General features: G+C 41.6%; 1 protein-coding gene across 2 annotated transcripts; it reads left to right on the forward strand.

Moving 5' to 3' along the window:
• Window positions 1-2,132: 2,132 nt before the first annotated feature.
• ZFP69B (ZFP69 zinc finger protein B) lies at window positions 2,133-16,558 on the forward strand. Of its 2 annotated transcripts, XM_082616389.1 has the most exons (5): window positions 2,133-3,156; window positions 7,022-7,107; window positions 9,797-9,923; window positions 10,189-10,284; window positions 14,110-16,558. In XM_082616389.1, the coding sequence occupies exons 1-5, from the start codon at window positions 3,030-3,032 to the stop codon at window positions 15,276-15,278; spliced, it is 1,605 nt and encodes a 534-aa protein (XP_082472515.1). In that variant the 5' UTR covers window positions 2,133-3,029; the 3' UTR covers window positions 15,279-16,558. The 2 variants fall into 2 exon arrangements, with proteins under 2 accessions (XP_082472515.1, XP_082472516.1); XM_082616390.1 differs by lacking the exon at window positions 2,133-3,156 and having other exon boundaries at window positions 7,058-7,107; window positions 9,777-9,923.
• Window positions 16,559-22,002: the final 5,444 nt, after the last annotated feature.

The raw sequence follows: 22,002 nt of genomic DNA on the forward strand, positions 1-22,002 counted from the left end.
AGCCAAAAAAATTAATTAATTTATTTAAAAAATATGTAATGCACTTAGAACAAAGCTTCATACTCTGTAAATACTATATGCTGGTGTGTTAGTCTGCTTGGGCTGCTATAAGAAAATATCATAGCCTGGGTGGCTTAAACAATGGAAATTTATTTTTTCACAGTTCTGAAAGCTAGAAGTCCCAGATCAAGATTTGGCAGGATCAGTTTCTGATGAAGGCTCTCTTCCTGTCTGTATATGGTGACTTCTTGCTAAATCCTCATATTACCTTTCCTCAGTGTCTGCATTCAGAGAGAGATTAAGCCCTCTCATGTCTCTTCTTAAAAAGACACTAATCCTATAGGATCAGGGCCCCACCCTTATGACCTCATTTAATCTTAATTACAGACAGTCCCCAACTTATAGTCTTTCAACTTTACGGTTGTGTGAAAGTGATATGTATTCAGTAGAAACCATAATTTGAATTTTAATCTTTTCCTGGGCTAGCAATATTTGGTATAATACCCTCTCATGATACTGGGCAGTGGCAGTGAGCCTCAGCTCCCAGTCAGTCACAGTCATAAGGATAAACAACCAATGTACTTACAACCATTCTGCACCCACACAGCCATTTTGTTCACTTTCAGTACAGTATTCAGTAAATTACATGAGATATTCAATACTTCATTATAAAATAGGCTTTGCGTTAGATGATATTGCCCAACTGTAGGGTAGTGTAAGGGTTCTGAGCACGTTTAAGGTAGGCTAGGCTAAGCTATGATGTTTGGTAGGTTAGGTGTATTAAATGCATTTCTGACTTACTGTATTTTCTATTTATCATGGGCTTATCTGGATGTAACCCCATCATAAGCCCAGGAAGGTCTGTACTTTTTTTAAAATTTAATTTATTAATTAATTTATTTTTGGCTGCGTTGGGTCTTCGTTGCTGCTCAGGGGCTTTCTCTAGTTGCAGAGGGTGGGGGCTACTCTTTGTTGTGGTGCAGGCTTCTCATTGCGGTGGCTTCTCTTGTTGCAGAGCAGGGACTCTAGGCACGTGGGCTTCAGTAGTTGTGGCTCCCGGCCGCAAGGGCTTTGTTGCTCCGCGGCATGTGGGATACTCCCGGACCAGGGCTCCAACCCGTGTCCCCTGAATTGGCAGGCGGATTCTTAACCGCTGCGACACCAGGGAAGTCCAAGATCTGTACTTTCTTACTCCAAATATAGCTACACTGGGGGTTAGAGCTTCAACATATGAATTTGGAGAGCTGGGTGGGGAGACACAGACATTCAATTCATAATAGCTAGCAATCACATAGTTTTTTTTGTTTTGTTGTGGAGTTTTGTCTTTGGCCGCACCGCGCGCGGCTAGCGGAACTTCCCTGACCAGGGACGGACCCCCCCCCCTCCTCAGTCCAAGCGCAGATTCTTAACCGCTGGACCACCAGGGAAGTTCAGCAATCACATAGTTCTATTCTATTTTCTGAATTATTTTTGTAGGCTATTGATGTAGAAAATAAAACAGCATTACAGTGTAATCATTTTTGCAGAAAAATACATAAAAATGCATTTAAAAAATTGTGTGTGTAGGTGTCTGTGCACCAAACGTTAGCAATGGTTACTCTGCTTGGTGAGATTACAGGTAACAGTTATTTCGTATTTTGTGGCGTTTTAGAAATATAAGGAAGGCAATTAACGTAAGAACTTATTGAATACTAGGACAAACAACTACCTGACCGTGGTATTCTTTTAATGAAACACTGGATTCCATTCCACTTTCAGTCTTTTCCACGTACATATTAAGTGAAAGTGGTATGGATTCTTTTACACCAATGTTGTTTCGACAAAAAAGAGATACAGATGTTTCCCTTTGTCAAGGGTTTCAAATCTCCCGGCGGAAATATTCACACGTCCATGCCTGGCAGAGGGGAGCCGGTTCTATTCACTAGTCTCGGTGGGGACGGGAACACAGGCTTTGTTTCCTTTCGCAGGAGCAGGCAGCTTCTCCCTGGGTTCGGGTCCCGAGCTGCGTGAAAACGGAGAGATCGGACAGTATCCCGGGGCGCATCCCGGGAGGCGCCGGCGAGCGGACAGGCTGCCCCGCAGGACGCCGGGAACCGCGCGCGGAGGCTGCTGCCGCGCAGGCGCACCAGCCGGGCTGCGCTACGTGGGGCATCTTGGCACTGCGCGGAGACCGGTCCGTCGCGGCGGGAGGGCTAGGGCGTGCGAACCGAGCTGGTGAGAGGGGTGAGCCAGGGCTCCCCTGGGTCTGGGGAGGGGACAAGCTGGGTAGCGCCGCCTCGGCCCCGCCCGCCATCACCCGTGGCGCGCAGTGTGCCCCGCGCCCCAGAGTCGGCTCAGACAAAGGCTGCGAGGGCAGGGCCGGGCGGTTCAGCCCTGGAGAAAAGATTTATCCTCTCCATTTCGGGAGGAGGAAACTGGATTAACGGGGTTACGGGATTTGCTGCAGCCGGCAAGGGAAGGAGCTGGGATTCAAAGCCAGATCCTTTTTGACTCCAAATCTCAGACTACTTTAAACCTAGTGCTGCCTAAAACAAAGAATTGGGTTTTATTTATCCCTTTATGCTTCATGACCCCAGCACAGTGTTTTGGACCATATGGACTGTCCACGGTCTCCATGTATCTTTTGTAAACAATGTTCAGTGATTGGTGCAAGTTCTAGAATTCTGACCATGTGATTGAACTTAACGGATCCTTTTGCTGACTCTGATGTTTTCTAACCAGCATGGCTAGGGGCCTGTAGACTTGGCGATTTAGAATAAACACCTGGAGCCTCCCGCTGCCTGCTGAGGAGACAGATGGAGCGCAAGGATGGGAGGTGTTCCTTGAGAGCCTAGGGAGTAAAAAGGTCCAGACTCCGGATTTTGGTGCTGTATGTTCGCCGGGTTCCTGAGAGTGGAGGACACCTGTGCAACTGTGAAGCCTCCCGTCAGTTTCCGGCAGTTTCCTCATCAAAAGTGGACAAGCCCTGTCAGGACTCTCTGCCCTGTGAGCTGAGCTACAGTTCGCCAGAAAGGAGCGCTGAAGTTATCATGCTTCAGAGACTCCTAATCACCCTGCCCGTCGAGGCCAGCACCTGGGTGAAGTTGCACCATCCAAAGAAGGCCACGGAGGGGGCGCCCCAGTGGGAGGACATGACTAAGATGTTTGAAGGAGAAGGTGAGAATAGACTGCTGGGTGGGAGGGAGGCAGAGCAGCATCGTCTAGGGTGGGAAGGAAAGTGGGCACCTGAGCAGAAGCATCTGCTTAGGTAAAAAGTCTCTGGAGTTCTTGATTATTGCTCCTGGCTTGGGGTTTTCCCAAGTAGTAGTGGTTAGTTCGGACTAAAACTAATATTTCAGTGTCATAGCTGTGTATGATATTTCTTTTTATCTTCCCCATTCGTGTGTGGGGCTGGGAGGACTTGCATGATTTTCCTTATTTTACAGTGAGGAAATGTGAATCAAATGAATGACCTGTCCAGGTATTGGGTGGGTAGTTCAGAAGTAGAAGGCAGTAGGGAAAGTACCAGGTGAGACTGGAGTATCTTGTGCTAGAATAGCAAGGAAGAGCTCAAAGACCAATGGACGTCTACCAGAAGGATGCAGAAGCCCGGTTCAAATTGGAGACAGTTTAAGTGTCCAGATTTTTTTTTAAAGGGCCTTTTATTTATGTATTTATTATTTTATTTATTTTGTTTTTGGCTGCGTTGGGTCTTCGTTGCTGGGTGCAGGCTTTCTCTAGTTGTAGCGAACGGAGGCCACTCTTCATTGCAGTGCGTGGGCTTCTCATTGTGGTGGCTTCTCTTGTTGCAGAGCATGGGCTTCAGTAGTTGTGGCTGGTGGGCTCTAGAGTGCAGGCTCAGTAGTTGTGATGCACGGGCTTAGTTGCTCTGCGGCATGTGGGATCTTCCTGGACCAGGGTTCGAACCCGTTTCCCCTGCATTGGCAGGCGGATTCTTAACCACTGCACCACCAGGGAAGCCCTAAGTCTCCAGATTGATTGTAACACCTTAAATAAGTAAAATTCCACACATTCATGATGACACTTAAAGTAGAGGAAGAGAGTCACAGATGTAGAAAATAAACTTATGGTTACCAAGGGGGGAAGGGGGGATGGGATGAATTGGGAGATTGGGATTGACATATATACACTACTATTTATAAAATGGAAAACTAATGAGAACCTACTCTGTATAGCACAGGGAACTCTACTCAATGCTCTGTGGTGACCTAAATAGGAAGGGACTCTAAAAAAAGAGTGGATATATGTATATGTATAACTGATTCACTTTGCTGTACAGCAGAAACTAACACAACATTGTAAAGCAACTATACTCCAATAAAAATTTTTTAAAATGAAAAAGAATTTAGGACCCTCCCCCAAAATAAATAAATATAACAGAGGGTGGGGGGAGAAAACTCATCTGCCACATTGGAAGTGATTAATACACTGATTTCTTACATTGAAAATAGATTTTTATGGGAATGAAGGATGCATTTACCTTGCTTTTTACATCCTCTTCAGAGAATACCTGCCAATAATAAACGTAGAAAGAATGATAGCATATTTTACTGTAAATGAAGTAATTGGAAGGTTGGCAGGGAATAGGATATTCACATGGTGTCAGGGTATGGCCCCCACAAATCACTTGCTAAGTGCCAGAGAAAGGACATACTCTTTCAGTGACAAGATCTAGTGGTCACTATCTTTTGTTTTTTTATAATTGTATTTATATTTGGCTGCGTTGGGTCTTCGTTGCTGCACGCGGGCTTTCCCTAGTTGTGGCGAGCGGGGCTACTCTTCGTTGTGGTGCGCGGGCTTCTCATTGCAGTGGCTTCTCTTGTTGCGGAGCTCGGGCTCTAGGCGTGTGGGCTTCAGTAGTTGTGGCTTGCGGGCTCTAGAGCACAGGCTCAGTAGTTGTGGCGCACGGGCTTAGTTACTCTGCAGCATGTGGGATATTCCCGGACCAGGGCTCGAACCCGTGTCCCCTGCATTGTCAGATGGATTCTTAACCACTGCGCCACCAGGGAGGTCCTAGTGATCACTATCTTAACCAAGTGTCCCAATGATGGGATAACCCGACATTTTGTGCCTTCTGGGTGATGTAATATAAAGCACATAGTATCACCCATGAAGAATCCCTGCCTAAAATGTTTAACCTGATCCAAATTAATCTTAAAGGCTGAACTTCTGGTTTAAAGAAAATACAGGGGATGGAGAAATAAGAGAAACCCCACCATGAGGATACAGTACGTCGATGCCAGTGTCATGAAAGAAAGGCAAGTACTGTCTAGAGTAAGAGAGACTTTGAATAATAACCACTTAAAATGTGTGAGCCTTAACTAGAAAAACTCTAGGATAAAAGACAGTTTGGGCGGGCTTCCCTGGTGGCACAGTGGTTGAGAGTCCGCCTGCCGATGCAGGGGACACAGGTTCGTGCCCCGGTCTGGGAAGATCCCACATGCTGTGGAACGGCTGGGCCCGTGAGCCATGGCTGCTGGGCCTGCGCGTCCGGAGCCTGTGCTCCACAACGGGAGAGGCCACAACAGTGAGAGGCCCGCGTACCGCAAAAAAAAAAAAAAAAAAAAAAGACAGTTTGGGAACAGTTGAGGAAATCTGAATATGGACTGAATATTTAGATGATCCTATGGAATTATTGTTAACTCTCTGAAGTGTGATAATTGGTATCATGGTTATGCAGGAGAAGATTCTTTGAAGTATTTAGGGAGGAAGTATGATTTCTGCAACTTTGAAATGGTTCAGAAAAAAATATAGATAGATGAAACAAATATAGCAAATGTTAACAATCATTTAATGTGTTAGATATATGGGTGTTCAATATTCATGATAAAAAGTTAAGGGAAAAATACAAGGACAATAATTCATGTGCCTTAATTGCTAGTTCATATTTTTAATATGTCAAATTTCAGCCAGTATTTCTTGAATTCTAGCAGCCTGGCATAATTTAGTTGTGCTTAAGTAGCAGATGGGAAAAAATGAACCAGATACAGTTTCTATGCATATACTCGTACTAATACTCAATTGAAAGTGATAAGTATAAAAATAAATATAATAGGAGGCAGCCTGAGATAGATACCAGAGTAGAGATAAAAACCAAGCTTTGGGGCTTCCCTGGTGGTGCAGTGGTTAAGAATCCGCCTGCTAATGCAGGGGACACGGGTTCGAGCCCTGGTCAGGGAAGATCCCACATGCCGTGGAGCAACTAAGCCTGTGTGCCGCAACTACTGAGCCTGTGCTCTAGGGCCCACGAACCACCACTACTGAGCCCACATGCTACAACTACTGAAGCCCACGTGCCTAGAGCCCGTGCTCCACAACAAGAGAAACCACTGCAGTGAGAAGCCCACACACTGCAACGAAGAGTAGCCCCTACTCGCCACAACTAGAGAAAGCCCACGCACAGCAATGAAGACCCAATGCAGCCAAAAATAAATTAAAAAAAAAAAAGCATTGGAGGAATACAGGCTAGAGGAAGCTTTCCTCTCATTAAGGGGCTCTGAGAAAACTTCACTCAAACTGGCCTAGAAGGATACCTCAGTTTTTCACCGAGTAGGACTCGGGGGAAAGTACTGAGGTGGGTGCTATCCAGGTATGTTCAAAGAATGGTGAATAGGATTATGTGATGGGTGTGTCCAGAGGATGAAGTATGGTGTTTAGAGGCAGGTAATACTTGAAGAAGCAGTTTTGGACTGGTTGTGGAGGATCTTGAAGTCTATGGTAAAGTGTTTGGATTTTTCTTTCTTGAAAGTGGGGAACCTTTGAGGATTTTTGTACAAAGGAATGGCCTGGTAAGTCTGTGCTTTTGGACCAGCGTTGGCCATTGGGAAACATTAATCCCCCAATCAACGCACTGCAGATCCTCCTCATTAAGGAGGCTCCAGCCTGCTCTTGAGTTGCTCTGAATGTCCCTCATTGTATTGAATGTATCGAGAGAGGGGTCATATTCAGCAGGTCTGCAGGCAGTTTTTCTATTTGGGGGATCAGGGAAGATGCAAACCTCATAGCTCTTTTCCTTTCCCAGTTCTGCTATCTCAGGTTGCTGATGAGACCCGGGGAGAAAGCTTTGAGGATGAAGTGACATCTGGGTCCCTGACAGCAGAATCCCAGGTAGGTTGGAGTTTCCTGTCACTTTCTTTTCTTTTCTTTTCTTTTCTTTTTTTTTTTTTTGCAGTACGCGGGCCTCTCACTGTTGTGGCCTCTCCTGCTGCAGAGCACAGGCTCCGGACGCGCAGGCCCAGCGGCCATGGCTCACAGGCCCAGCCACTCCGCGGCATGTGGGATCTTCCCAGAGTGGGGCACGAACCCGTGTCCCCTGCATCGGCAGGCGGACTCTCAACCACTGCGCCACCAGAGAAGCCCTTCTGTCACTTTCTTGAAATTGTTTCTCAGATTTTAAGAGCCCTGGCTTCGATTTTCTTTGACTCGACTTCCTGGATTGGATTTTCTTAGCCTGTTAGAAACCAGGCTGCATGGATTGATTTCACAGGCATTTTCCCCACCTGTCGTAACCTTCCTCAGAAACCCTCTTGTTTCTAGCAAACCTCTAGTCATTTATACAACAAATTTAAAAATCATGTGTGTGAGTGTGTGTGTGTAAGAGAGAGGAAAAGTATATAATATAATTCTTGCCCTTAAGCATCTCAAGATGTCATCCAGGGGAAAGACAAGCACTGTAAAATATATTTAAAGCAACACTTTAAAATGAACAGAGAGGTTCTGATATTCTTGGAGATGTATACACTTCATTAATGACCTTTAAGAAAGGATTTTTGGTCATGTCTTGGAGCAGAATTATAGATGATAGAGTAGAGTAGATAGAGTAGAGAAGCTACTGACACGTCCTAAAGGACACAAACTAAACAGGCTAAGAAGAAAAGGAAGGAGAACTTCCAAGAGCAGTTTAATAGTGTCTGTGTATCATACATGAGCTCATCAGAAAACCAGTGGCACTGGCAGGCAAAGCTCTGCACAGCCAAACCCCAGAAGCATAGGGAAACTCAAGAGAATTAGAGAGTAATCAGAGGAAACCAATATAGAAGGAGATATTATTAGAGAACAGAAGAGTTTTAAAGTGGAGTGATCATAACTTCCAAAATCACATGGTACAGGGTTTAGTCCCATGTCTTTAACCTTCCTCAAATTCATTGGTTAAATATGGAGGCTAGTGTGTAGTAGGCCTGAAATGCATTCCAGAATTATTTACAATACATAAAAAGCATTAAAATAGTCTTAATTCCATACTTAAGGAATTTGTTATTATCTCAGCCTTCTGGCTTCTGGGTTCTCTTTGCATTTAGTAATATTTTTTAAAAATAACCCACGGGCTTCCCTGGTGGCGCAGTGGTTGAGAGTCCGCCTGCCGATGCAGGGGACATGGGCTCGTGCCCCGGTCCGGGAAGATCCCACATGCCGCGGAGCGGCTGGGCCCGTGAGCCATGGCCGCTGAGCCTGCGCGTCCGGAGCCTGTGCTCCGCAACGGGAGAGGCCACAGCAGTGAGAGGCCCGAGTACCGCAAAAAAAAAAAAATAAATAAAATAAAATAAATAAAAATAAAAAATAAAAATAACCCAAATGGTTATTTAATTTGTGTAGATCATTCATAACAGGCTCTTGTACCTCACAATGCAGTGTCTGCTTTGGTCAAGGAATCTTCCTTACTAGGCAGAATTCGTGCTCCCTCTAAAAATGTGCTGTTCTCACATACTTTTTTTACTAACAGAAATACCCAGCTAAGGGTCTTATCCATGCTGAAATGTTCTCATTTTATTTTATTTTATTTTATTTTATTTATTTATTTTTTTGCGGTTCGCGGGCCTCTCGCTGTTGTGGCCTCTCCCATTGCGGAGCACAGGCTCCGGACACGCAGGCTCAGCGGCCATGGCTCACGGGCCCAGCCGCTCCGCGGCATGTGGGATCCTCCCGGACTGGGGCACGAACCCGTGTCCCCTGCATCGGCAGGCAGACTCTCAACCACTGCGCCACCAGGGAAGCCCTGTTCTCATTTAAAAAAAAAAAATTATTTATTTGGCTGCGTCAGGTCTTAGTTGTGGCACGCGGGGTCTTTCCTTGCAGCAAGCGGGCTCTTCGTTGTGGCACGCGGGCTGTAGAGTGCGCAGGCTTAGTTGCCCCGCGGCACGTGGGATCTTAGTTCCCTGACCAGGGATCGAGCCTGCTTCCCCTGCTTTGGAAGGCAGATTCTTAACCACTGGACCATCAGGGAAGTCCCGAAATGTTTTCATTTTAACCAATTCTTTCAGCCCAACCAGGGTCCCTGTTTTCTCTTGTGGCCTTAGCCCCTTTTGAACTCTTTCCTTTCTCAAATATCCTGATTTTTATTGTCCTTAACCTAAATTACTATATACTGTTCTGTGACCTTCTTTAATATAGTTCATGAGTATTTTGCCTTCAACCAAATTGTGAGTTGGAAAAGACAGCTTACACACTCCCTGCATTGTTCTGTAACCTCCAGCAGAGAATCAGCCAGTTTTCAAGAGCGTGTCCATAGGAACTGGCAGAGGCTTGATGACAAAGAGATCTTTTCTAGCCTTTCCTGCATCAGAGATGGGCTCCCACATGTGGCAGGCTACCTCATATGTCTACTGACATAGACTAGACCTGTCTAGCCTGAGGAGAATCTCTGCTGAGTGGTGTTTCTCCACCCCTGTGATGGGTTTGCTTTAAAAAAAAAAAAAAAAAGAGGGTATCCAGGAAAACTTGGCTAAAATCTCTTAGTATCTAGACAAGGTTAGAACAACTTCCTAACTCTGGCTGAAAAGGAACATATTTGATGTTCTAGGAACTGTTAACCTTCAAAGACATATCTGTGGACTTCACCCAGGAGGAGTGGGGGCAGCTGGCCCCTGCTCACCGGAATCTGTACCGGGAGGTGATGCTGGAGAACTATGGGAACCTGGTCTCAGTGGGTAAGGATGGGTGCCCCTTGTAACTAGAACCTGCCTATTGGAATAACAATCTTTATTTCTAAGTTAAGTGGTATGCTTGGTCTTTGGGTTCTGTGTTAGAGATTTCTAGTTCCTTCTGAACATCAAATCAGGATTGCTGTGGTCTTTCCTGCCCTGGTCTTTCTACTCTACCCTTCAGAAGGCCTGATAACAAAGAACAATCTTTAAATTCTTGGGATGCCTCTTTGACCTCAGCACACGTAGTTTTCTTCTTCTTCGCGAGCAGGGTATCAGCTTTCCAAACCTGGTGTGATTTCCCAGTTGGAGAAGGGAGAAGAACCATGGCTGATGGAGAGAGAGATTTCAGGAGGTCCAAGTCCAGGTAAGAGCAAGGCAGATGGAGCCTTTGTCATGTTTGCCAGAGAGTTCAGCTTAAAGGCTTCTTCAGGCCATTGGGGAGGTTTCAGCCACCTGGGTGAGACCCACAAGAAACCTGATTACCACTCTGTCCCCCCTTTCCTGCACTTGCCTCTTCTCATTAGTTTCTTTGGAGTCAGAGGAAAAGAGATGCCTTTCTCATCAGGGTTAGCTGCCTTCACCATTTCTCCTGACCTGACATTTGTGGTTTTCTTGCTTTCTCCAGCATTCTAAACCTTACCCTGATCATAGTTTCTTTCTCCTGTACATTCAGTTATCCATGGATCTTGCCTCATAAAGACAGTACCCATCACCAGATCCTTATGTTATTGTATCATGACTTTCACTTTCTCTGATGATTCCATTTAAATTTTTTCCTAAATCTTATTCTATGACTGTATCTTCAATTCTGATTCTCTTTTTAACTTGTGTAATTTAACTTTTATTTCAGATAATTTATGACTCTTTGAGAAGTCACTACAGAATTCCTTCTTACCAAATCCAATGGCTTTTAAAAGTCTTCTTCAACTTCTAAGAACAGTAATAATGACACTGTTTTCCAAGCTGGCTTCTGCAAGTCCTGTGCCTACTTTAACCCCATCTTACAAATGAGGAAAAGAAGGCTCTTAGGTTAAGAAATCTGTACATGATCGTTTAGCTACTACTTGGTGGAATCAGTATTTGTCTAATCATTCTGACTCCACAGTTTGTGTTGTTTTTTTTTTTTTTAATTACAACCCATTTTTATTTTTAAAATTTTTTAAAAATTTTATTTATTTATTTTATTTTTGGCTGCATTGGGTCTTTGTTGCTGCACACGGGCTTTCACTTGTTGCAGCGAGTGGGGGCTACTCTTTGTTGTGGTGCGCGGGCTTCTCATTGTGGTGGCTTCTCTTGTGGAGCATGGGCTCTAGGCACGTGGGCTTTAGTACTTGTGACAGGGGGGCTTCAGTAATTGTGGCTCGTGGGCTCTAGAGCTCAGGCTCAGTAGTTGTGGCGCACGGGCTTAGTTGCTTCAAGGCATGTGGGATCTTCCTGGACCAGGGCTCGAACCCATGTCCCCTGCATTGGCAGGAGGATTCTTAACCACTGCACCACCAGGGAAGCTGCCACAGTTTGTGTTCTTATGGTGCTGTCCTGCAGGGCAGCATTAGGTTATATAGACCACACTACCTTCTTGGTATCTTTTCTTCCACCAGCTAATTTAATAATTTTTGTCTCTTCTATCTCTCTTATTGCTTCTTCAATGCTTCTCATCAGTCTCCTTTCTTAATGCAGATATATAATTGATGCCTTTGTTAGGCTAAGCTAAACTACTATAGTATATAGACTCTAAAGTTTGGCTCACACAGAATAGGATTTTCTTGCTCATGTATTGATCTGTTTAGTTCAGTGGACAGTTCTTTTCCCCCTGACAATTCAGGGACAGAGATTCCTTCCACATGGTGTTTCCATCATCCTCGAGGGCCTCCTCATCATCTAAGTTTGGCCAGCAGTAGAAGAAGAGCACAGAGGGGTTCATTTGGGTGGTTTTTACGGGCCAGACTGGAATGGCTAACATCACTTTTCACTCTCATTCACTTAATGGGGGAGACCTTTGTCACTTCACTCAATCAAATTCAAGGAATATTGAGAAATATAGTATAGTTGTGTGGCCAGAAGTAGGGAGAAAAGATTTCAGAATGGCCAACGGTATCTGCCCCAATCCCTGAGGAGCCTCTGTCTTTTACACTGCTGTTCTGTTTCTGCACAAACTCCCACAAATGCATTATGATGGTCTCAACTATCCCTTTGACATCTATATTCCCCATATTTTCATCTTTGTCATATATGTTCATATGAACTCTATACTCACATATCCCTGGTGTTTGTTTGGGACATCTCTATATAGACATGCTGTTGTTACTTCAAGCCCAGCATATCCAAAAACAGAAGCTATCTTCTCTCCCAAACAAAGTTCTCTTCCTGACTCCTCCTGTTCTTTTAGCCTCTGAGACTAGAAATCATGGTATCAGCAAGAATGTATCATGCTTTCTACTCTGTTTTTCCCTCATTCTCTGTGGTTTCTTCCTTGATATTACCTGCTAGGTCCACTTCTTCTCTTCACCTCTGTTGATACCTTGCTAAGCCAGGTTCCCATCATCCCATGCCAATTACTATAATTTCTAGTTGCATTTGTTGATGTCTTCCTTTTCTTTCTGAACCATTTTGAATGATACTGCCAGATTTGACCACTTGAAATTATCACATTTATCTTGTTTTTACCCTAAAAAGAAAAGTTAAATGCCTCCTTATTCCCTGTAGTAAGTAATCCAAACATCTCTACTTGCTTTTTGAGTCCACTCCAAAATTTATTCAGCTATTACCAAGTACTTTGTATGTGCTATTACTAAAATGAGGTTAGACATTCTGGGGACTAAGATTTTGCCATGAACAGGAAATATTGGTGCTTTAGGATGACAGGGTCCAGAATGGTTGGATAGGAATAGAGAGTAAAAATCCAGGAAACTCCCTCATCCAAAAATGCTGTGTCGGGCTTCCCTGGTGGCGCAGTGGTTGAGAGTCCACCTGCCGATGCAGGGGACACGGGTTCGTGCCCCGGTCCGGGAAGATCCCACATGCCGCGGAGCGGCTGGGCCCGTGAGCCATGGCCGCTGAGCCTGCGCATACGGAGCCTGTGCTCTGCAACGGGAGGGGCCACAACAGTGAGAGGCCCGCGTACAGCAAAAAAAAAAAAAAAAAAAAAAAAGAACAAAAATGCTGTGTCATGTATACTATGGATAAAATACATATTCTCTATCTTTTAAGATTTTACAGTGTAATTAATGTTTTGTCACAAATTAAGAAATCAGTTTTCACCTCTTATATAGGCAGAAATTATGAAGATTGATAAAAATCCAGTGAGTTTGCAGGGAAGGGCACCCATATTCACTGATAGCCCACATACACATACCCAATACTTTCTTTTTAGTAAATCCTATGAAACGTTGACAGGAGTGTACACAAACTTACATATAATGACAAAGTGAAAAATCAGAGACAACCTAAATATTTTTTAGTAAAGTCAAACAAATATGTCTGTAAGTAGAATGTAATACCATTGTTAAAAAGAATGAGATAAATCTAAATGTACAGACATATAATTGAGCTTAAAAAAAACAGACGCATAACTATATGTATTCCATGATCCCCTTTTTTGGGTAGAAATGTATATTTATAACCATATATACACAAATGCACACATTCACTTGTGTGTATTATTGAGAAATGTCTGAACAGATGCATTCCAAATTCCTTTAAGAGATTAAAGGAAATGGGGATGAGATTGAGAGAGGCTGTCCTTTTTCAGTGAATGCATTTCTATATTATTTGATGTTTTATCTTAACATGCACAGAGTATGAGATACTTAAATTTTTCTAAGTAAATAAAATTTTGTCATAGGAATATGAGCTCGAGATGATATCATGTTAGAATTCTTATCTCCTTGTCTTATCTCTTGATATTTGCCCTTCCAGTGATGCTTTCTTCTTAGTCCATTTCCTCTTGCAATTCTCATGGATGAACTCCTCCCAATTTTTAAAGTCACCTTACATAATTTTAACAGCTTCTTTGTGTTGACCACTTTGTTACTTTCACATCAGCTTTCTAGGTGGCAGGATCCTATGTGAAGACAGACCAACCCTCCCGTACCTAGTATATATATATTTTTTCCCTCCTGTTCTCACTGTGGCCGTTTATTTTTTAAAGTTCAGTGAATATGAGTTATTTATATTTTGGGGTTTCTTTCAGACTTGGAGGATGAAACAGAAACCAAAGAGTCAGTCTTAAAGAGTGACATCTCATGGGAAGAATTACACCATGACCTGATGATGGAAAGGTCCACGAGAGGAAGCATCTTGGTTTCCACATTGGGAAGGGACTCCAAATGTCATAAGTTAGAAAACCACCAGGAGAACCAAGGAATGGGTGCAGGGCAAATCCCCTTGATCCACAAGAAAACATTCACGCAGGAAAGAGGCCAAGAATCTAACAGATGTGTGAGAAGTATTAATGTGTGCTCAAAAGTTATTCCAGGACCAATAGATCCTCCAAGAAAAAGACACCATAAACATGGCATATCTAGAAAGAAAAGTAGATACAATTTAGGTTTGATTAATCACTCAAGGAATTACACAAGAATGAAAACCTTTGAATGTAATATTTGTGAAAAAATCTTCAAACAGCTCATTCATCTTACAGAACACATGAGAATCCATACTGGAGAGAAACCTTTCAGATGTAAAGAATGTGGAAAAGCCTTTAGCCAAAGTTCATCCCTTATTCCACATCAGAGAATCCATACTGGCGAGAAACCCTATGAGTGTAAAGAATGCGGGAAAACCTTCAGACACCCATCATCTCTTACTCAACATGTTAGAATTCATACTGGGGAGAAACCCTATGAATGTGGTGTATGTGAGAAAGCATTCAGCCAGAGCATTGGGCTGATCCAGCATCTGAGAACTCATGTCAGAGAGAAACCTTTTACATGCAAAGACTGTGGAAAAGCATTTTTCCAAATTAGACACCTCAGGCAACATGAGATTATTCATACTGGTGTGAAACCCTATATTTGTAATGTATGCAGTAAAACCTTCAGCCACAGCACATACCTAACTCAACACCGGAGAACTCATACTGGGGAAAGACCATATAAATGTAAGGAATGTGGGAAAGCCTTTAGCCAGAGAATACATCTTTCTATCCATCAAAGAGTCCACACTGGAGTGAAACCTTATGAATGCAGTCATTGTGGGAAAGCCTTCAGGCATGATTCATCCTTTGCTAAACATCAGAGAATTCATACTGGAGAAAAACCATATGATTGTAATGAATGTGGAAAAGCCTTCAGCTGTAGTTCATCACTTATTCGACATTGCAAAACACATTTAAGAAATACCTTCATCAATGATATGTGAAATATGTTCAACATCAAAGAATCCCCAAATCGGAGCAAAAGCCTCTAAATCTGTGGTTTTCTGACTTTTAGATTTCAAGAACCAGTAATTTTTTTTAATGGTTTGACCCAATGTTACAACTATTAATTTTTCCATATTAAAAAAAAACTACTGGGCTTCCCTGGTGGCGCAGTGGTTGAGAGTCCGCCTGCTGATGCAGGGGACATGGGTTTGTGCCCCGGTCCGGGAAGATCCCACATGCCGTGGAGCGACTGGGCCCGTGAGCCATGGCCACTGGGCCTGCGTGTCCGGAGCCTGTACTCTGCAATGGGAGAGGCCACAACAGTGAGAGGCCCGCATACCACAAAACAAACAAACAAACAAACAACTACCTATTATCTGCATTGTTTCAGAGAAGAAAGGGCATTTTAATATTTAAAAATACAGGAAAGATATATTCATAGAGAACAGCCCTTTACATTTGAATTAACTTAGCTTTATGAAAATCTCCCAAATTTGTCTTTATTTTTCTCATTTCACTGTGGGCCAGTGAAATCATCACAACAGGCCAGTGATCTGTGATTGGCTTTGAGAGTCACTGTTTTAAATATCCCTTTAATGAATCAGAATAAAATATAATCTTTACTATAGCCCTTTATATGGCTAGAAGAGGTATAAATAAAAATGTCAGTTGTCTCATTTCTAGAAGAAATAATGTTAAAGGGAGTTTTCTAGACTTGATAGATAATGTGCTATACATGAGATACTTATATTTTATGGTTTTCTATAGAGAGGAATTGGCAAACTTTTTCTATAAAGGGCCAGATAGTAAATATGTTAGGTGTTGTAGGCCATATGGCCTCTCTCAGAACTACTCAACTCTACCATTTTATTGCAGAAACATCCAGAGAAAATATATAAATCAGGGTATCTCAGTCTTGGCACTGCTGATATTTTGGGGCCAAATACTTTGTTATGGGCAGCCATCCTGTGCATCATAGGGTGTTTAGCAGCATCCCTGGCCACTGGTTGCCAGTAGTCCCCTCATCCATTGTGATGACCAAAACTTTCCCCAGACATTGCTAGATGTCCCCTGGAGGACAAGGTAGTTCCTACTTGAGAACCACTGACAAATGAATGGGTGTATCTGTGTACCAATAAACTTTATTTAAAAGACAAGTTTGAGTTGCATTTAGCCCGAGGGTTGTAGTTTGCCACTCCTGCTATAGAGTATGTAAAATGATTAATACTGACAATGGACTGCCACTTAATGTCAAATTTGTATGCTTGTTTATATCTATGCCAAAAATCTTATTTCCTTACCAATTCCTTTGGTATTTTGTTGCAAAAAAATTTTTTTAATCACAATTATAATGCTATTGTGGAAACCTAGGAATTATTTATGGAGATATTTATGCAGACTTTAGTTCATAATGATGCTTTTATGTTCATCCACAAGTGCTTTGAGATGTATCTCTAAAAGATAACCACCACTCTTTTAAGACTTAACTGCAATGCCATTATTACACGTAAGAAGATTAAGCCATAATTCCTTAATACTTATTGATGTTTTTTTGAAGATAGATATATTAAGATTGGTGGCTGTCATTTTAATTGTTTTTGACTTTCCATTTGCCAAATGTACAGTATTAGATTCAAAAGTGTGCTTTCTGCTGAGTGGGAGGGTTTTTGAGATAGCCCCAGAAAAACACATCTAGAGGACCACCAAAGAGGACCAGGGAGAAAGTGACCACGGACCAAACTGAGGCAGGGAAGTATGAGAGAAGAAGTGGAGGAGTTGATTCATAGTACTTCACTGTATTTATAAATACTGCATCCTTCCAAACATAATTGAAGATTGGTCAAGTTCAACTTCTTACTCTTAAATGGAAGAACAAACAATTCAACTGCCTGAGCATTGTGTGAACTATCAAAAGTAAAGCTGTTAATCCAGAATAGATACTATTATATCTAGATATTTTCTATTAGTATATTTACTTTTAAAAAAACCAAAAAACAACTGGCTTCTAACTCTTAAGTCCTGTATGACTTTGATGGGCAGAGGACAGAGTGAGGATGCTCACTGTTCCTTATATATGTTTGTCCATGTTTCTATGGTCTTATATTTCCCAAGAATTTGGGTTTCTCTGATTGCTTCTTTTAGTGAAAGGCATGACCATCACTTTTCTCTGCCTCAGTGAGTCTCTGCCTCAGTGATCTCATATAATGTCTTATAGCTTAAAATACTATCTCTGTTTAATTGCCAAATTCACGTCCCCAGCCCAGACCTTTCTTCTGAACTCCAACCTCTTCCTGCCATTGAGCCTTTGCACTAGCTGTTCCTTCAGACATCCTACCCTTCCCTTCTCATCTTTGCTCAGTGTTGCCTTTTCACTGAAGCCTGTTCTGACCATGCTACTTAATACTGCAACCTGTCCCTTACCCCCTAACTTCAATATTCCCAACCCCCCCTTAATTTGTTCTATTCTTTCTTTGTCCATATCACATATCACCTAACATACTAGATAATTTACATATTTACTATGCTTATTATTTACTACTGTCTCCCCTTACTAGTATGTAAGCTCCATGAGAGCAGGGATCTGTTTTGTTTGCCGGTGTATCATAAGTGCCTAGAATAGTGCCTGGCACACAGTAGGGACTCAAGAAATGTTTGTTGAATTGCTTTGATCTGAACTGAATTGAATTACGTATCTATGATGACAGTAGAGAAAGGCAGTTCCTATACTGTTTCACCTAGATTTTATAGGTGAGGAAACCTTTTCATTTCCTTTTTTTTTCTTTGCAAATGGATCAGAATATATAAGCCTCTAAGAATGGTGAATCATAACTGACATACTTTTAAGATAGAAGGATATTTTTAAGTTAATTTGTTTAATTTAAAATGCAGTTAAGTAGGGCTGATTAACTACATGACTTTATCTTTGTTTTGTAAAAGAGTTTACATTACCACCTTCCTTCATCCCAAAGGAGACTAGATTTTATTCTCTGGAGAAGGACAATTTGCTCTGGAATCAGACACAAGACACAGAAGAGACAGGGATAAGAAACAGGGCTGAAATGGAGACTGAATGGTGGCATGCGCAGCCCCTCTCCTGGGGGAAGCCAGGCTCCACCCCTTCAACAGCCTCCCGCTCCAGTTTAACTCATCCCTTCATATATAATTTATTTGTATGACTATTGTTAGTCTTGGTATCACTGAAAAGGTTATTTCCTATGTTTTGAGTTTGTGTTGCAATTGAGGATCTAAACGTTTCTGCTTTCCAAATTTCTAGTCAATTATCCAAATACCCCTCATTGTTTGTCATCCCCTTTCAACTGATTGTGCCAAACACACTCTGTACATCCACAGAGATGACCTTATTTAAATGGCATCATTCCTATGAAATGGATACTATTATTTTCCTCCATTTTATAAATGAAGACGCTGAAGATCTGAGGGGATAAATGATATGCCCAAGGTTGCACAGCTAAGCAGTTGAAATGCTGGATGGGTTAAACTGCTGGGACAGGAGCTGGGCTGTGTGTGACATTCACGTGTCTTTTAATTTCTCTGATGAGACATTTTTATGAAAATATATGTAGTTGATTTCAAAACACAGGTAAGTTTCCTCTATTTACCTTTATTTTTCTAAAAGTTTCTTTTCAAAATATGTATGTTGAAGCCCTAACACCCAATGTGATTGTATTTGGAGAAGGGCTTTTGGAAGGTAATTAGGGTTAGATGAGGTCATGAGAGTGACCTTCATGATGGAATTAGTGCCCTTATAAGAAGAGACGCCAGAGAACAAACTCCCTTTCCCTCTCCCTCCGTTATTAACGGTCTGTAACTAACGGACCCTTAGTCTGTTCCGGTTGCTGTAAGAAAAATATCATGGACTGGGTGGCTTATAAATAGCACAAATTTATTGCTCACAATTTTGGAGGCTGAAAGTCCAAGATCAGGATAGATAGCATGGTCAGGTTCTGGTGAAAGCCCTCTTCTGAGTTGCAGACTGCCGACTTCTCCCTGTGTTCTCACGTGGTGGAAGGGGCTAGGGAGCCCAGTGGGCTCTTTTTTAAGGTCACTAATCTCATTCATGAGGGTTGCACCCCCCTGACCTCAGTGCCTTCCAATGCCCCACCACTTAACTACTGTCAATTGGGTATTTTGGATTTCAATATATGAATTTGGAGGAGACACAAACATTCAGATCATTACACACCCAAATTTATGTTTCTGACCCCAAACAGCACTTCAGACTCTTAATTCCAAGTGCATAATTGGCTCTTGGATGTGTATTAGGCATCTCAAATTTAACAAGTCCGTTTCTAAACCTGCTCTGTTTCCAGTATTTCCTGTCTCAGTAAATGGGAGCATCCAATTGCCCAATCAGCATCATCTTGACTCCTCAATCCCTCAGAAAATTCTGTTGGCTCTATCTTCAAAATGTACCTTTTCTCATCACCTCCACTGCTGCCACTTAATCCAGTTCACTATTTTCTTTCACAATGGATTATTGCACACTTGCATCCCCTACAGTTTATTCTCCAGATAGCACCCATATGACTTATGTTCTCACTATGATTTGCCTCAAGAAATACAGCATTCCTTGCTGGTCCATGCATATTCCCATCCCTGCTCCCACCTCAGGGCCTTCGCCTTCTCTAAGATGCTCTTTCTCCAGATATAAATGTGGCTCATTTCCTGACTTCTTTCAGGTCTCTGGTCAAACAGCATCTCATCAGAGGGATCTTCCTGAATTACCCTGTATAAAATAGGTCCCCACTTATAGCTGTTCTCTTTTGGGTTGATTATATATTATCACTTCTTTCCCCCTCTTTACTAAGTTTGAAGTTAGATATTCTACTTCTGTTGTTTTAGTGGTTACCCTGAATGTTACAACATGCTTTTAAAAATTTTTTTAAATTAAGTTTTGTTGGAGCATAGTTGCTTTACAATGTTGTGTTAGCACAGCAAAATGAATCAGCCATTCATATACATATATCCCCTCCCTTTTGGATTTCCCTCCCATTTAGAACACCACAGTGCATTAAGTAGAGTTCCCTGTGCTCTACAGTAGGTTCCCCTCAGTTGTCTATTTTATACATAGTGTCAATAGTGTAAATCCCAATCTCCCAATTCCTCCCACCCCACCCCTTTCCCCCTTGGTATCCATACATTTGTTCTTTATGTCTGTCTCTATTTCTGCTTTGCAACATGCATTTTTTAGAAACTTTATTAAATTATGATACTCATACAGAAAAGTGCATATATAGAGATAAATATCTTAATGAGTTTTCAAAATTAAACACATCTGCGTAACCAGCTCATAGGTTAAGAACAGAAATTATAGCCATCCAGAAGTGGTGCTCCCTTCCAGTCACTATCCTCTAAAAGGTAACTTCTAACACCATAGGTTAATTTCACCTGTTTTTGTGCTTTATTTAAATAGAATTACATGTATTCTTTTGTATCTGGCTTCTTTTGCTCAATACTATATTTATGAGATTCATCAATATTGTTGTGTGTAGTTCTAGTCTTTATTTTCATTGCTGTTTGTACTCTATTGTATGATATAGCAATATTTATTTGCTCAGTCCACTGCTGATGGGCATTGGGTGGTTTCCAGTTTGGGATTAATATAAAGAATGTTCTATGAACATTCTAGTATATGTCTTTTGGTGAATACATGTATCCATTTCTGTTGGTTATATAACAAAGTATAGGATTGCTGGATCATAATGTTCAGCTTCAGTAAATGCTACTACCAAATGCTTTTCTGAAATAGTTGTACCAATTTATACCCTCACCAAAAATACCTGAAATCTCTGGTCCTTAATTTTAATCTGGGTTAATTTATCAATTTTGTCCTTTATGTTTAGCACTTTTTATTCCATGTAATCTATGCCCATTTCAAGCTTGTAAAAATACTCTCCTACTTTCTTCTAAAAATTTTTGTCTTATCTATCACATTTAGATTTGCAATCCATCAGGACTGATTTTTGTTTATGTTGTAGAGGTCAATATAAAGGTCCAACTGACCCATCACCAACTTATTTAAAAGACTTTCTTTACCTCCACCCGTGTCCTAAATCAGGTGATGGTCTATATGTAGGTCTGAATTTGGACTCTTGTTCCATTGTCAGTTTATCTATTCTTGCACCAATACCTACCTCATTGTCTTAATTACTGATACTATAACTTTATAATAGGTTTTCATGTTCAGTAATATAAGTCTACTGGCTAACAATATACATTTTCTACTTATCAGAATGTAATGTTAAAGAATACCTCTACTCTCGTCTACAATAGTCCTTAGAGCACTTTAACTGTGACACTTTAACTTAGAATACTTTAACTCAATTCACCCTCTTCCAAATCTCTATGCCATTGTTTTTGGATTTTAAATCTTTTAACATCTTTATTGGAGTATAATTGCTTTACAATGGTGTGTTAGTTTCTGCTTTATAACAAAATGAATCAGCTATACATATACATATATCCCTGTATCTCCAAATCTGTTTTTTTAACCTCACAACTTATTAAGATTTTTACTCTACATCATTAATGCTCCTTTTCTTTGTTCTTTGTTCCTTTTTGCATTTTTGTCCTTTTGTCTGGAATCATTTTCTTTCGGCCTAAAGTTCAGCCTTGAAAATTTTCTTTAATGTAGTCTGTTGGTGGCAAACTCTCTCATTGTTTGTCTGAAAATGTCTTTATTTCTCCTTTATTCTTGAAAGA

This window comes from Mesoplodon mirus, assembly GCF_964341445.2.
Source record: "Mesoplodon mirus genome assembly, chromosome: 3".
In the NCBI taxonomy this organism is placed as follows: domain Eukaryota; kingdom Metazoa; phylum Chordata; class Mammalia; order Artiodactyla; family Ziphiidae; genus Mesoplodon; species Mesoplodon mirus.

Excerpts from the sequence above, each read along its gene's own strand:
- ZFP69B (XM_082616389.1), top strand. The coding sequence starts at position 3,030 with ATGCTTCAGAGACTCCTAATCACCCTGCCCGTCGAGGCCAGCACCTGG. Across the intron at positions 3,157-7,021 it reads TAAGATGTTTGAAGGAGAAG|TTCTGCTATCTCAGGTTGCT; the intron begins GTGAGAATAGAC and ends TTCCTTTCCCAG. Across the intron at positions 10,285-14,109 it reads TTCAGGAGGTCCAAGTCCAG|ACTTGGAGGATGAAACAGAA; the intron begins GTAAGAGCAAGG and ends GGTTTCTTTCAG.